This window comes from Pezoporus occidentalis, unplaced genomic scaffold, assembly GCF_034315485.1.
Source record: "Pezoporus occidentalis ecotype Australia unplaced genomic scaffold, CSIRO_AGI_Poc_V1 ctg284, whole genome shotgun sequence".
NCBI classification, from domain to species: Eukaryota; Metazoa; Chordata; class Aves; order Psittaciformes; family Psittacidae; genus Pezoporus; species Pezoporus occidentalis.
The window spans coordinates 244,422-260,037 of NW_026914763.1; the positions used below are offsets into that span (position 1 = coordinate 244,422).

At 46.5% G+C, this 15,616-nt stretch overlaps 1 protein-coding gene across 2 annotated transcripts; it reads left to right on the forward strand.

The window, feature by feature from the left end:
* The first annotated feature begins 8,182 nt into the window (after nt 1-8,182).
* On the forward strand, nt 8,183-15,280 carry P2RX4 (purinergic receptor P2X 4). 2 transcript variants are annotated; one of them, XM_062625910.1, is made up of 13 exons: nt 8,183-8,293; nt 8,707-8,855; nt 9,348-9,495; nt 10,466-10,537; nt 10,631-10,703; nt 11,192-11,288; nt 11,376-11,456; nt 11,563-11,704; nt 12,035-12,171; nt 13,499-13,592; nt 13,678-13,743; nt 13,833-13,928; nt 14,601-15,280. In XM_062625910.1, exons 2-13 carry the CDS (start codon nt 8,725-8,727, stop codon nt 14,631-14,633), a joined length of 1,170 nt encoding a protein of 389 aa, XP_062481894.1. In that variant the 5' UTR covers nt 8,183-8,293; nt 8,707-8,724; the 3' UTR covers nt 14,634-15,280. The 2 variants fall into 2 exon arrangements, with proteins under 2 accessions (XP_062481894.1, XP_062481893.1); XM_062625909.1 differs by lacking the exon at nt 8,183-8,293 and having other exon boundaries at nt 8,601-8,855.
* Nucleotides 15,281-15,616: the final 336 nt, after the last annotated feature.

Consider the following 15,616-nt stretch of genomic DNA (forward strand, 5'->3'; position numbering starts at 1 on the left):
CACAGATCTCTGATGCAGAGGCATTGCTCAGAATACAATGATAGAAAAAATACTCTGTCTTAGAAGCACTGTCCTTTATGTGGGTGACTGCTTTGAAGACTGGGTTTCCTCTTTGGAATGGCTGTCTTAATGGAAATTAAGATATTCCTGGCTCATCCTTAAAATGGAACAATGCCAGTATTCCAGTTCAGCATAGTCCCTATGCTAGACAAATAGTGCTAAAAACTGTATCTCTTACTTTTAGATAGCCTTGGAAGGTCCTGGATATAGCAGAGGTTGTCTCACACAGTCTAGACCAAGGTTACCCAGCTGGCAACTTGTGGGGAAAATGCCTTCTTTTGTGCCACATCAGCTTCTGAGATATCACCCTTTTGAGGAAGGGTCAGATTGGCAGCCTGCTTTCCCTTGTGTTTGCATCCCACCCCACCTGTATATTTTAGTGGCACAAACCACTGCAAGGGAGGTCCTCAAATGGGAATCTGCTAGAAAGGCAGGACAATGTTTGATGATGTGATTGATACCTGACTTCCAGAGGCATCCTGTAGGATCGAGCACATGGTTCATTGTTTCACTGTCGCTAGCTGGACAGCTCTGGTTTAAATGGCCACCTGACTCTGGGGACCAGCAATGAAACTGCCAATTCATTGTACAGAAATCATCAGCTGTCAGGTGGTTCTTACTACTATTCTATAGCAAGATTTATATGAGAAGTCTCCTGAGACACAGCTGCGTATGGAGACTCCAGTTAGACTTGGCCCACACAAACAAATGCAATAGAGAGGGAACAATCTCAAACTAAGAAAACAACCTATATCTTTCTTGATCCCCTGAGCCACCTAACTCCGTGCATTTCAATGTGTTATTCTTAGCAACTTATTCCTCCTACTGACAGCTTTCCAGGTAATAGTAAAGTAGCATAACATTAACTCTTGTGTTCAAGTTAAATAAAAAAGTTAGTTAATTTGATGTTTCTTTTTTAGGACTGCTGTTCTGAGGAGTTCTGAAGACTTCATTGTGCTAACAAAGAACAACATTCACTTCCCAAACTTTAATTACACCATGGAAGTGCAAACATTCCTCAGTGTTTTCTGAAGAGTGAGTAGTTGTGCTTGGAAAAAACTGCTTGTATAAATGGGCACCTTCTTTAATAAAAAAGGTTGTGAATTTAGATCTGTATCTGCTCAAGTGACAAATATCAAGTTTCTGTAATTCTTTAGCCCTGTTAATCCTTCAGGAAGCAAGAGAAATCAGGAGAGCTTAGGAATAGAGTCTCCCAGAAAAACACTGTTTCTCTCATACACTGGGCAACAGAGTTGTTCAGTCAGATACACTGGTTTATGTTAGGGTAAAATCACTAAAATACAGCACAACAGACATGTGCTTCACATTATAAGGTGAAGGTATTTAGTTTACACAGGTAAAACTGTGCTGGTGATAATATCCAAAGAGAAAAGAATTCATCTTGATTCCCAGATCCCGGTGAGGGATGTATACATCTGGTAGCTACAAAATCAAAAGCTCATATTCTTACAAACTGAGCACGTTTCACGCAGGTTCTAGTAAGTGTGAAGTTCCTTACCTGTATCTGTAGCTGCTCCAGCTTGCTTTGAAATTAAACAACTGTGTGTGTTCTTCACAGCCTAAATATTCCACCAAATTTAAATACCTCCTGCACTTACAAGATCAGTTCTTCGCTCTGTCCAGTTTTCCATCTGGGAGATACCCTTCTGGAAGCACAAGAGGAATTCTCTGAGGCGGCAGTGAAGGTCTGTGATACCACTATTTTTTTTTTCATGCTCAGTGTTAAAACATTAATTAGTGCATTTACTTAATGCTCTTGTTGTACATTTTGCTGTCTGACATGTAATGGAATTGTTCCAGGTTCAGGAACTGATTGTGTGAGAAGCAAAGTAAGCTCAGTCTTCAAGAATTAAATGTGCTTTAACATCTCACCTATTGGACCCATGTTGACAGAGTTGATATTATTTTGCCACTATTATAGCACACAGAGGCCCTTTTATAAAGCACAGTGCATTTAAATAGATCCTATACAAAGCTGTCACTCATGGTCATCTTTTGATTCTACTCAAGTGGATCCTAAATCCTAAACCATATTGAAGCAAGGGTGTGATGAGGTGTGGGGAATGATGACTTGGAATGATGTTTGATTCTCCTTCACTCTTGTAGTCATGCCCTTAACCTGCAGTTGCTGCACTTGTGTAGATGTATCATGATGGTCATCTTCCAAATGAGCATGATTGTATTGCAGGAGATTTTGCGTTGAAAGGCCTAGAAATTTCCAGCAAGTGTTCACAGAATAGCTGGAGCAGATTCCACGATATAGAAGCTGAGGCTTGAAATTACCTAAACTTGTGAGTTTCCCAAAGCAGTGAACACAAATAAAATAACAAGGTGTTGTTCTTCCATCTGGGTAACCTCACAGTTCACTGAATTACGATTAACTCAAAAGCAAATCAGAGCTTTCAGGTCTGTGTGCACATAGCAGATTTATGAGAAGTTTTGACAAAAAAATCCTGCTGTGACTCCAGTTGTAAATAATTACACAAAGCATTTATCCAGTGCTTATCAGCATGTTGTAAAGTGGTCCCTCAGATCTAGGTCAAAATTCTTTTGTAACAGCACTCTCTTTTTTTGACTCGCAGCATAACTATTACTACACTATGGGTTTTCATCCTTTTGTGATGCTAACATGAGTGCCATAACTGTCTAGGAGCCGCCAGCGTGTTCCAAAGCTGCACTGTGCTGGAGCTGTGAAAACACAGACCAAAGAGGTGTTCCCTCTGACCTAGCAACCCACCTGACAGAGCTCTGAGCCTAAGGCTAGCAACATTTTTATAGGCAAAGCAGTTTCTGAGAAGGCTTTTGGAAGAAGACAGTGGAGTAGTTTTGAAGATGTTTAGTGTCAGGTTAACACTGGGGTCAAAATGCCAAGAATGGGTTTGCCCCACATTTTTAATCCTTTAAACATCAAAATACCAGTCTGCAGAAAGATTATTTTGCTGCAGTTCAGCTGAAATCTCTGCTGCAGAAAGTGAGCAGCACAGGCTCACTGGCTGAATACAAGCTGCTGGCAGAGTGTGCCTGATGCCAGACCACATCCTGGTGGCCTGACCATTTGTCAATCAAGGGGTTTATTGGCAAGGAAATGTCATTCTCTAATCTCTCCAAAATTAAAACGAGGGGCAGAGTAGTTCAGTGCAGCTATTTAAAAAGCAAGGACAGTGAACGTTGAAGAGCAGTGAATAGATTGAGCATAATACTATCTAAAACAAGCATGGATGTTTTGGCAAAGATCATACACAAACCCTGCCATGCTGCTGAGCTGGAGTGCCAGCTTGTATAAACAGAGTTGCTGGTTTCAGAACTACCCAAGTGAGTGAGGGGGAGAGAGTTAGAAATGATCCTTCTGATAGTTATGTTATATTAAATGATCCTTAAATGATAGTTAATATATTTCAAGAGAACCCTTTTTGACATCAGTGACATGTCATAAGAATGTAAAATATTATCACATCAGAGGTCCACCAACCCAGTGTCCTAAAGCCACCAAATATCAATAGCAGAAAAGAGAGAAATAGAACAGGTAGAGAATGCTGCTCCCCCTGCCGCCTGGCTGCCCGGCAAGTCAGGAAAGCTACTTTAGACAGCTTATAGCCTCTGGCTGCAGGAAGCCCTATTGATTTCCTCTTGGTTCCAAAGGGATTTTTGTGATGGACACATGCAAACAGCCTTTAGCCTTCCAAAAGAAAATAACTACTTGAGGTGCAAGGGAGCAAGGCTTCAGCCAGTGATCAAGAAAGCTCTTACTTAACAGCTCAGTTCTGAGCTGTTACAGAGGAGAAGGCTTCTATGCCATCAAGAACAGATGTGAAGTCACCTCTCCCCTTAGGGCTAGAGAAAACCTCCGATCCTGGAAAATGAGGAGAACTTTCAAATAAACCCTAAGTGTCCTGCAGGCTTCAGAGGCTGAGAGCTGGCCAATAAAACACGTCTTGGCCACAGACTGTGGAACCCTTCAGCACAGGGAAAAGGGCATTTCATGTCTGTGCCAGCAAGGAGAAAGCAGAACACATTACAGTGTGTTTTTCTGAGTGACTCACTGCCTTCAGAGAATACAAATCAGATCGCAGTGAATGGGAAGCAAATGATCGCATGATCTAGGGAACTCTGATTCAAAGCACTCAAAGTCTGCCAAACTTAGCTCGCAGTAGGATGTGCAGGAGAGGGTGGAATCAAGTAAAAGCTTTCTCTGAGCTGGTTTGTTAACATCAAGATAGCAAAGCAGAGCATCAGGGGCTTTTCTGCAAAGAGAAAGGAAAGGAAGGGAGGAAAACGTGGTTTTCTTTAGATGTCTCTTGTCATCCAAATGAGTACCTGGAGATGGGAGAAGGCAGAGGGCTGAGCTAATGGCATTTACACCAGACATATCCTCTTGGAACAGTTTACTCTTTCAATACTTGATCAGGCAACCAACTATAAAACAAATTCTGATTGGCAGTGACAGAGTGAGCTGGGAGGATCTGCTGAACCTGGAACTGACCTTCTGTCCCTTCAGCTAAGCAAATTCCCATTCAAATTGCTCATCTAAATGAAGGAGAACAGGACTTAGAGATCACTCAAGTAAACCAGTCAAGAATGAAACAGCACTTTAAGTCCCGACAGCATGTCTGAGGCAGAAGGCATATGGTTGTTGTTATCAGAGGTTGGATATTAGTATTATTGTGTGGATTAGTATGTCTTTCAGTTTAATGTTATGATTTTGTGTGTGCTGCCAGCTTTTCATTGTCAGATTTAAAAGGATTTCTTTGTTCCATGCTTTGTGACTGCTTTTTGATCCATAAGCTGATGCGAGCTGTGCATCAGGTCATGTTCTTGACAGAGTAAGAAACTGGAAGGTAGTAAAGGCTCACATGATTCTTGACACTCTCTAGGGATCAAAGAATGGAAAATATCTGATATCCAGCATGCTAAGATGTGCTCAGGAGTTCAGAGTTGGTCTTGGATAACATGATATTAAAGCCCTCAGGCATGGGCACTTTTGTCATTGCCAGCTCCTCACACATCCTTGCTGTTGTTTTCAATCTGCTTTGTCTATGATTGAACTTCCTGCAGTTTCCTGCTCCTTCAGTTAGTTCCATACCATGTCTTCCTGTTCCCTTGTCCCCATAATTCCCCATGGCCTTGCTATCCCAGATACTGCAAATATGGGCAGTATTATTGAGGTAAAGACAAACACTTAACCTTTGGGATCCTTCCTTCAGTGGGGAGAACTAAGGGATATAATTCCAAACCAATTTAGGTTTCTGCCACCCTCCCATATTTCCAGATTAGATTCTGAAGGGCTAAAACTAGATTCCTCTTGTCTGCCTCACGGAAGTAAGTCCTGTGGCCAGAGGATGTATTGTCTAGAGTCAGCTAAAAATTGCTGCTCTCCCGTGGTGGGTTATGTGCCAGCGGGAGAGCGTTGGTGTTGAAACAACTTGTGAGGTGTCGATTCAGTTTCGCTAGGGTGGGCGATGGCAACACAGAAAGACAATCCTCCTCCAGATCTGCTGATCCATCATCATTATCCCTATTGTGCTGTGTCAAATGAGAAACCCAATGGGGAGGATCACTGTTGTAAATTCTCTCTGCAGTTGGATGAAGCAGTAAATGCTTTTTTCTTTAATTTATGTTGGGAATTGTTGTCACAGAGCCACCCTGTGAAAGTTTGTGATGCTGGCAGCTGCTGCACCAGTGGGTCCAACGGGAACCAGGATAATGCAGAATCTGAGCCAAAGCACACCAGTGAGTGGGTTGTTCATTGATGAGAAGCTCAACATGACCCTGGCAATGTGTGTTTGCAGGCCAGAAGGTCAACTGTGTCCCAGGCTGCACCAAAAGATGTGTGGCCAGTAGGTGGAGGGAGGGCATTCTCCTGCTCTGCTCTGGTGAGACCCCAACTAGAATACTGTGCCCAGCTCTTGCAGCCCCAACATAAGAAGGATGTGGAGCTGCTGGAGTGAGTCCAGAGGAGGCCATGGAGATGCTGCGAGGGCTGGAGCAGCTCTGCTTTGGAGACAGGCTGAGAAAGCTGGGCTGGTTCAGCCTGGAGGGGAGAAGGCTCCAGAGAGACCTTAAAGCAGCTCCAGTGGCTAAAGGGGCTACAAGAAACCTGAAGAGGAGCTTTTTACAAGGATATGTAGGGATAGGACAAGGTGGAATGGCTTTAAACTGAGAGAGGGGATATTTAGATTAGATATAAGGAAAACAATCCAGTGAGGGTGCTGATGCACTGACACAGGGTGCCCGGAGAAGCTGTGGCTGCCCCATCCCTGGCAGTGTTCAAGGCCAGGTTGGAGCAAGCTGGTCTAGTGGGAGATGTTGCTGCCTGTGGTAGGGAAGTTGGAGCTAAGTGATTTCAAGGTCCTTTCCAACCCAAACCATTCTATGATTCTGAGATTGTACCCTGTTTTTAAGATGGAGTAAGGATGTGGCACAACTTGAGCTCATGCTGTGACTTACCTTGGACATTTAACCTTTGTTTCCTTTCATAGATCTTTAAAAAGAAAAGAGAAGAAAGCATGTGACTTCCCAAAATCTTCTGATTTCTTATATACTGAATTCTTATATACTGGATTCTTATATACTGTCTTTGGAGAGGCACGGTGGCCTACTGCTCAGCATAGAACAAATACTTTGACCTAAAGTGCTTTCTTCTGCCTTTGCTTTACTCTCTGAGGGAATGGTTTGGAAATTTAGGCTCTGGGGTGAGTTCTTAGGGCTTCCTTATAGTGGAAGATTCCAGGCTCCTGCCTTTGCACTGCTGTACATCAGAATCCCAGCTGAGTCAGGAGCTGACCAGCACCATGAAAAGAACATAGAGCCAAGAATCATCTGAAGGAAAGAAGTCCGAAAGAGAGATTGCCTGAAAACGTGGTCCTGGGCATCTTTCTGCTCCAGCCTCACCACCTTCCTGCAGCCCTGGATCGAGAGACTCTGGAAAGAGGCCATGGAGCACATAAAGTTTCATAACTCGCTGTTGAGGGCCTCCTGGTCCATCCACACTAAACAGGCTCATTTTAGATGATTTCAGTGACATGAAGCATTTTCTGAAAGGCCCAGCTGTTCTCTTGCTATTGCTCCTTTAAGCTTGAACTCAGGAATTACAAGGAAAAGTGCTTTTATTGTCTCTATGTATTATTTTGGGACATTTCATTCATACTCATTGAAACTGTAATGTTGGATTTTGGCCTCTTGTTTGCTCTTAGCTTCAAACAGGCCTTTCCTCCTTCACCTCCTCCTCATGAACAGCTCAGTGCGAGTTGCTTTGTGCACTGATGTGCAAGGGCAGAGTGCAGCTGAGGAGCACCATATTTGGGGTAGTTTAATCTGTGCTCCAACACCTTTTCAGTCCTTTCTTTTTGTTATACTTGGACATGTTCTATTTTTGTCGGAACAAGGTGAGAAGGATGCTAATGTATATATTCTGCCCTCCTTTCATCTAAGCTTTGTTCTTTGAGCTAACCCAGCAGTTTGCCATTCCATTTCCCACATATTTTAAAATACATTGCTGGGAGATTATGCTAACAGCATTTATATCTTCACTGGTAATATGCATTAATTGTATTAGCATTCATATTGCAGCACATTATATATCTAGAGTGGGAAAATATTATAATTGGCATTAATGCGTTCCGGTTCTGACACATGAGCTCACTCTCCTTTTGGAAAGAATTACACTGAATATTCACTTAAGACTGATTTTAATCTCCTTTTACATTTATATGCATATGTTCTTCCTTATCCTCTCCCCTTTTCTTTTTAATCCTTTAGATTTTGACTGTTTTTGTAATAAATAGAGGGTTTTGCTAACTTGTAGCTGACCTAAAGTCCTTTTAATGATTTCATACTCCCTGGATTTCCCACTGCCAGTTTGTCAGTTCCCTTCACCTCTTTCTAATGATCTACCTGCTATTATAAGGGTTATGGTGATGTTTCTAAAATAAGCATCACATTGGGCAGCTCACCATCATGGAAGGTGCATGAATTAGGTGGTGCAGATCTCTGCTTTTGCAGCAAAGATTAATTCTGTGAGATTATAAATGTAAAGGATTTGCTCATTGTGGATGGGAGAATGACTGTTTCAGCTATGCTTCTGCTACCTCTTACAGGCAGTTGTTATGTCCTTGCTCTGAGCTGTCTGAAGTGTTAGGATGGCCTGAGGTTATATGTACAGCTTCTTTATGAGATTTCGTAGCCCAGAGGAGGGCTGACAGCAGCAGACTTACAGGTAATGCCTAACTCCTGTTTGACCAGTATAGAGGTGAAAAACTCCCCATAAACTTGCTAACAGCGAGTAGCATGGGGGGGGGGGGGGTGGGAATTCTCCTTTATTTAGCAACTGGGGTGAGAGCATCCTCCTCCGGGTGACCCACCATAACCCCGGTGTCTGTGCACAGCAGCGGGAGGCCTCGGGTACCCCGGGGGTTATCCCCGGAGGGGTCAGGGCGGTGGGGAACCGCTCTTCCCTGCCGAAAGCAGCCGGGGCAGCCGCTGCCTCCTTCTCGCCCCGCCCGCCCAGAGCCGGGGCACGCTGCGGGGCCGCTCTCCGGGCTGCTCGGGGCGCTGTGGTTCCGCGGGCCCGCGGCAGCCGCTGCCCGGCGTGTTAAGGGGGATTCCCGTTCTCGCTCCCGCCCTTCCCAGGCCTCCGCAGCCGCCGCCATGGTGTCGTGCGCTGCTTTCCAGAGCTTCCTCTTCGAGTACGACACCCCCCGCATCGTGCTGATCCGGAGCCGCAAAGTGGGGCTCATCAACCGCGCGGTGCAGCTCGCCATCCTCGCCTACGTGATCGGGTGAGCGGGACCGGCCTGACCCCCGGCCCCGGGGAGGGGGCCCGGGGCGGCTCCGCGCTGAGAGCCCCCGGTTGCGATGCTAAGGGGAGGGAGCCAGCTGCAGCTACCGGCTGCTGGGACCCCCTCTTTTGTGTCAGGTCTTAGGGCTGAAGGGAGGCTGGAGATTGCCATGGGTGCCGACACCAAGAGGTGACAAGCTGGGGGTGGCAGGGCTTAAATGGGATAAGAGGGCTGCTCAGGGAAGCTGTTAGGCAGGGGAGGACCCCTCTGGAGTGGAGACCATCCCAGAGGGTGGTCGACATTCACCCGGCAGGATGTGCATAAAAGCAGTGATTATACCCTGCCAAACCACCCTGAGAAAAGGAACATAAGGGAGATTGCTTGTCTTGTGACCCCTTCAGGTGACACGCGAAAAAAGGAGACATTCCCACTGCCGGTGCTGGTTTATGGCATTTACGTGATGGTTTCTTTCTTGCAATCCTTCTTTGACAGGTGGGTCTTTGTATGGGAGAAGGGCTACCAGGAAACAGACTCTGTGGTCAGTTCTGTAACCACAAAGGTGAAAGGAGTAACGCTGACAAACACATCTGCCTTGGGAGCCACGGTCTGGGATGTGGCTGACTATGTCATCCCTCCTCAGGTATCCGTCACTTTCACATGCAGAGGGGGGGTTCTAACAACCAGCTATTGCTCTGCCGAAGTCCAGCAAGGTCTGAAGCAGCTTTGGCTCCAGTGTGGCCTTGATATGAGAGAATGAAGCAGCTTTGCTTTGCTGCAGATCATGTTGAGCACCTGCACCCCTAGCCCTGGGGAGGCTTGTTTCAAGGAAGAGTGTCTGTGTGTTTGTATAGGAGGGAGAATCTTTCAGGCTTGAGGAACAGAGTTTCAGCAGTAACCACGTGTGCTCTTTCTTACTGCTGTCTAAAGCAAACAACTCAAAGTTAACTTGTTGGCAGAAACCCCAAGAATAGCCTGCAAGTCACTTGATCCGGAACTGAACAGGAGGTATTGCTGTAGTTACTGATTGACTCTGTGTGAATCTGGGCTGTGTGGGCAGTATGTTCAGGGCTGCTGGTTGTGGGTCACTCTGCATGAAGTGTAGTGAGGTAAAAGTGGCAGATTTAGCCAGATTTTGGCCAAGTGATCCTATTTGCGTGTCGGTGGAGAGGCAGCAAACAACAGATCCTGAATTGTGCAGATTTGAAGATCATGGAAGCTGTGCTCCCTGGAGAAACCAACAAGGACTGGTCAAATTTCTAATAGATAATTGCAAAGAGTGGGAGTTGTGCTCAGGCTCGCAGCTGGAGCTTGATTTCTGCTTCTGCCTCGTGACTCCGTGAGGAGCTGTGTGATCCCTGTTTTCATATGTGAATGAGGAAATTTGGGCCAAGTGGGAGGACAGAAAGGGTTGCTAGTCCTACAGTCCTCCCTCCACATAAAGGCAGTGGCATTAGGCAGTACACGCGGGAATCTGCTCCTTCAGTGCTACACCAGCACTGCCCAAAGCAGGTTCCCTCTGTGGGGCCACCTGCGCTCTATCATTTGGCACAGTACCTTGGATACTCTTTGCAGACTCACTCTGAAACTTCCTCCTTGTTTTGCATGCTCAGGAGGAGAACACGGTGTTTGTCATGACCAATGTGATACTCACACTGAACCAGCGCCAAGGCCGCTGCCCAGAGGTAGGTACAGGATCTGCTTATATCTGCCTTGTCAGGGTGGGAGTGTGGGGGAGAGAGTTCATAGAGTTTAGTGTAATTATTGCTTCTTTCCAGCTTCCAGATGATAAAACAGAGTGCGAGGTGAAGAACAACTGTGTTCCAGGGTATGCCAGCACTCACAGCAGTGGTAAGAAGCCTGCTGCAAGGGCTCCTTTCAGTGTGTTGTGATACCTCTGTGCTGTGTCTTACCTTCTGTGTGCTGTGCTGTGAAGGAAACAGAATTTGACTTCAGTCTCCTTGTTCTCATTCTCTCACATCTAAGAAAACTGAATGGGAAGCTTAAGTTTTTCTTCTGGGGGGAGAGCAGATGGGCTTAGTCTGTGGTGGGTGGATGCTGGATAGATGTGTGTTTTGGTGAGTTAGCAAACAGGGCGAGAGCGTTTGCAAGACCTTGAGCCCGTGAAGCAGTGTTTCATGTAGATGAGGATTTGACTCAGAAAAAGGATCTGATGCTTCTTTCTCTGAAATTTCACTATAAATTGCAGTGGCGGTCTTGGTACTGGCACTTCACCTCTGAGCAGATAGCTTTTACCTTATGGAGTGAGGAGATATCACAGGGCATCTGCTGCCTCTGTATTTTTCCTTGGTGGCATCTCCATTAACATGACTTTCTAGGCATCCAGACTGGGGAGTGTGTACCATACAACAGCAGTGTTAAGACCTGTGAAGTCTTTGCGTGGTGCCCTGTGGAGAATGATTATCACATACCCAAGTGAGTGCTCTGTTCTACTCTGCATCGACCCTCCTGAGAAGAGGCTAGCAGTATGCACATTTACTTACTTTTCCTGTTGTTTTGTAGGCCAGCATTTTTGCAAGGAGCTGAGAATTTCACCATTCTGGTGAAGAACAACATTTTGTATCCCAAGTTCAACTTCAGCAAGTAAATAGTGTGGGGGCCCTTGCACTGTCTGGGCTCTTGTACAGTAAAGGGGAGCTGGAGGAGTGGAAGAAAATGCAACAGATCTCTCTCTCTGTTCCCCTTCTAGGCGAAACATCCTCCCCAATATCAACTCCACCTACCTCAAGAATTGCATCTATGACTCTCGGACAGATCCCTTCTGCCCTATCTTTCGTTTAGGGAAAATAGTTGAAGCTGCAGGGCAGAACTTCCAGGAAATGGCTGTGGAGGTATTTCGCAGATCCTTCTATTGGGCCTCAGTTGTGTAGAAGAGGAGTGGTAGGTGGTTGTCCCCCTCTGCCTCGTGGCATCAGCCACAGGACACAGAATAGCTGCAGAAGGGTGAGTTACTCTGGCCAGATGGACTAGAGCGAGTTCTGCTTGACAAATACTTGGCTTTGGCTTGTTTGGGTGGGGTGATCTGCAAGGCCCTTCTATAGCAGCAGGAAAGAATGTTTGACTGGGACTGGGACATGGGTCAGTAAATCAGGGTCCTGGTCAGCAGAGAGCCTAGTGCTGGGCTGACTGGGCACTTGCTCACCTTCTCCTCCCCTTGACAGGGTGGAGTCATGGCGCTGCAGATCAACTGGGACTGCAACCTTGACAGAGCGGCATCCCACTGTGTGCCAAAGTACTCCTTCCGCCGCCTGGACAACAAGGACTCTGCTCACACTGTCTCACCTGGCTACAACTTCAGGTAATGTGGCTGTGGAGGGTCACCTGGTGTCCCCGAGGCTCAGTCTGCCACTGGTGTTAGGAAGTGCCTGCGCTCCTACAGCTGCAGGTTCTCCTCGCTGTAAAATGTGGAGAGTTTCTCTGCTGCTGTTAACACAGGGCAGGTCTGATCTTCACTGTGTGCAAACAGCAGCAGAGGGGAAAGGTCAGTGAAGCTCCACTGATTGCATCAGTCTCTTTACATCATCATTTGCATGGCCATTTGGGCCAGCCTCCTGGGGCATGGCAATGTGAGAACTGCTGCAGGGTGTGCTGACAGGGGGAGGTTTGAGAGTGCTGGGGTGTGGAGGTTGGAGACTAAGCATCTCCTTTACTGTGGACAGGGGAAAAACCAATCTCTAGAAAGTGGCTCTGCACCAGGAGCATCCACCATAAACACATTGTGGCCAGTACGGATAGATCCAGCACCTCCAGTAAAACACCAATGCAGAGCTGGGTAGCTGGTTGTATCCAGACTCAGAGCTGTAATAACAGGGATTGGCCTCTTGCTGAGATCCGTTTGTGAGGAAATGTGGCTCAGGGTTATGCTTGCTTTTAGAACCACAAACTCTCAGTTAGCACAGGGGATCTCTTTGATGGAACCTGAATGGTTTCACTGAGAAGCTGCTGTCATACAAACACGTGTGTCTGGGAGGTGCCAGGCCTGCAAGTACTGAGGTATTGGGTGAGACTGGCTGGAGGAAATCACAGCCTGGCCGGGATGGGTTCTGAAGTGTTCTTGCTAACTCCAGACCATAGTGCAGCCCCTTACCAATCGTTCCTCTTTTCTTCCACCCTCTTCTCTGCTTCCTCCTGGCTTAGTCATCCGTGCGGTGGAGTAAGTCTGATCTCACTTATTCTCATCCCCCTTCCCTATCACTTGCCTGCGAGTGACATTGTACGGGACAAGGAGCAGCTTTTGTGTGCCAGGTTGAGTGGTGCTGCCTGCTCCCGGCCCTGCCCTCTCGTGGCTACCTGCACTCATGCAGCTTCCTGCTTGCCTCTCTCTGAGAGGGCTGATCCTCGTGTGTGGCTGAGTTTCTTCCTGTCTGTCCTTCTGCTTTCTCCCCTTCCTGTGCCTTGCAAGTTTCCTGATTTGGCTTGTGCTAACCGCTGTCTCAAATTCGCCTGTTTGGAGCTTTTCTCCTCTATGTGCTTGCCTGCATTACATCTTCATCATTTTGGTACTTCTAGAGACAAGCATCATGTTCAGCCCATCCTCTTGGAATGGGGAGCACACCTAAGTGTTGCATGATCACATAAGCAACCTCAAGATTTTCCAGCTAAGCTCTGACCTATCTTTTCTCTAGGTTTGCAAAATACTTCAGGGATAGTAATGGCACTGAATCACGGACACTTGTCAAAGCTTACGGCATCCGCTTTGATATCATAGTGTTTGGAAAGGTGGGTGACTTAATTCCTGGAGGTCTTGTGGGGAGGGCTTTCAGAGATGCTGAGAAGCACATTGACCCTTGTAACTGTCTTCTAGGCAGGAAAATTTGATGTCATTCCTACCATGATTAACATTGGCTCTGGCTTAGCACTGTTTGGCGTGGTAAGTGACCTATCTGCTCTTGGACTCAGCTGTGGGTTAGTGCTTCACTTGCGAGGATCGTTGTTTTAAACTTTTCCCCTGTCCACCAGGCAACGGTGCTGTGTGACGTTGTTGTTCTGTACTGCATGAAGAAGAAATACTACTATCGAGAGAAGAAATACAAATACGTGGAGGATTATGAACTGGTGAGTGTCAGTGAAGGCAAAGTTGCTTCCTTCCCAGTCTGAAGAGATTGAAACAGGATGTAGAGTCTGCATCAGAGATTTTGAGCCACTTCTCTGAGGAAACTTTGTCTTTGTTACAGAAGCTAATTTTTACCTCAAAGCTGCTGCGGAGAAGAGCATTAGAAACAAATATTGTCATGTTTCCTGGGTAACCACTCTTGGAGAGGGAAATGTATGTTCAAGAACTTGTCATGTTCCTACTGCACCTCTTTTTTGGGTTGCAGTCCTTGGCAGTTGCCTTCTGAGAGCCGTAGACAACAGCTCTGTCCCTATCAAATCCTTCCGTTTTGGCTTTGAGGGTTCCTGCTGCTGTGAACAAACTCGTTCGATGGGTTGGTATTTTCTGGGAGGAGTATGCTGACAGCCACAGCTACAGCTCCCTCCAGGACCCAAATGATCTCTTTGGCCAATAGGACTTAGTGATATAGTGGGGTTGTTTGACTGCTACCAAGCACAGAGCTTGGCCCTGCTGCTGTGTTTGCTGGAAGTGTTGCTACAGAAGGTGGATTTCTAAACCAAAAGGTCTTGTGGCACTGGAAAGTAAAGTCAGAGTAGTGCAGAGGGGTTTATGTGAAAGGAAGGGAACGGAAGAAGCTATTTCTAGTAGAAACCTGTGATCTCTGATCCTTGCAGGGAGTCGGTGAGACATATGGAACAAACTCCTGACCTCCTGTGCTACAGCACAGACTGCTGCTGTGAACATGACTCTGACCCTGCCGTGAAACCCACCTGCTCTTCCTTGGGGGAACAAACCTGAGAAAGGGACTTTTTCTTCACTACTCTTCACTACTTCGGCTGGCTGGAGCTAACACCCAGAGAGAAGAACTGGGTCTGCTCCTTGGCTGCTGTCCTTCCAGGTTAATTGCACTAAGCAAGAGGGAGAATTGTGCGTTTATGCCAGGCTTCAGCACTGGCTAAGCCTAGGACGGGGACTGCTCTGACATTCTCATTTTGACAGGCCTCCTTTCTGGTAGCAGAGAGCACAGGGTGACAGGCACAGATTCTTCCTTGCAGTGAACATGGCCCCTGCCAGGTCTTCCCTAACCTTGGATGAGCAGCTCTTTGCTGTTGTCAACTCACTTTTCCTTGCCCTGAAGGATTGTCATGCTTAGCTGAGCCTGTACCTACCCTTTAATCGTGTCTCCAAGCTCCAGTGGCCACAGACTGAGACAAACCAGTGGCTGGTGCCATTGTGCTGTGGTAAATGGCTCACTGGTTACAGATTATTCTGGGTTTTTTTTTCTGTTTTGTCTTGTTTTTATGGTACTACTTTAAAATTTACTTTCTTTTTAATAAAATATTACCATCTCTCAGCCCTCCTAAGGTCCTTGCAAGCTGGGTTTTACTTGTTTATTTTTCCTCAGGGAGAACATGTGAAGGTTAGGGGCAGTGAGAACTGTCTTCATTTTACACAGATACCATTAGAGGAGGGCTATCAAAGCCAGTGCTGCTGTCTGCTTGGCCTCTTGGTTCTCTCAAGAGTGATGCAGTGAGAACAGCTTCTGCTCCACCTTGGATCTCTTAACACCATGTCTGGGTATGTTGCATTAAAAAGGGAAAAGGCTTGAGAGGTGGAGGTCAGGGAGGGTTAGTTGAGCATGGCTCACCTTTTGTTTTATTCTTTATTTGGCTCCTGGTGCTGAGTGTCT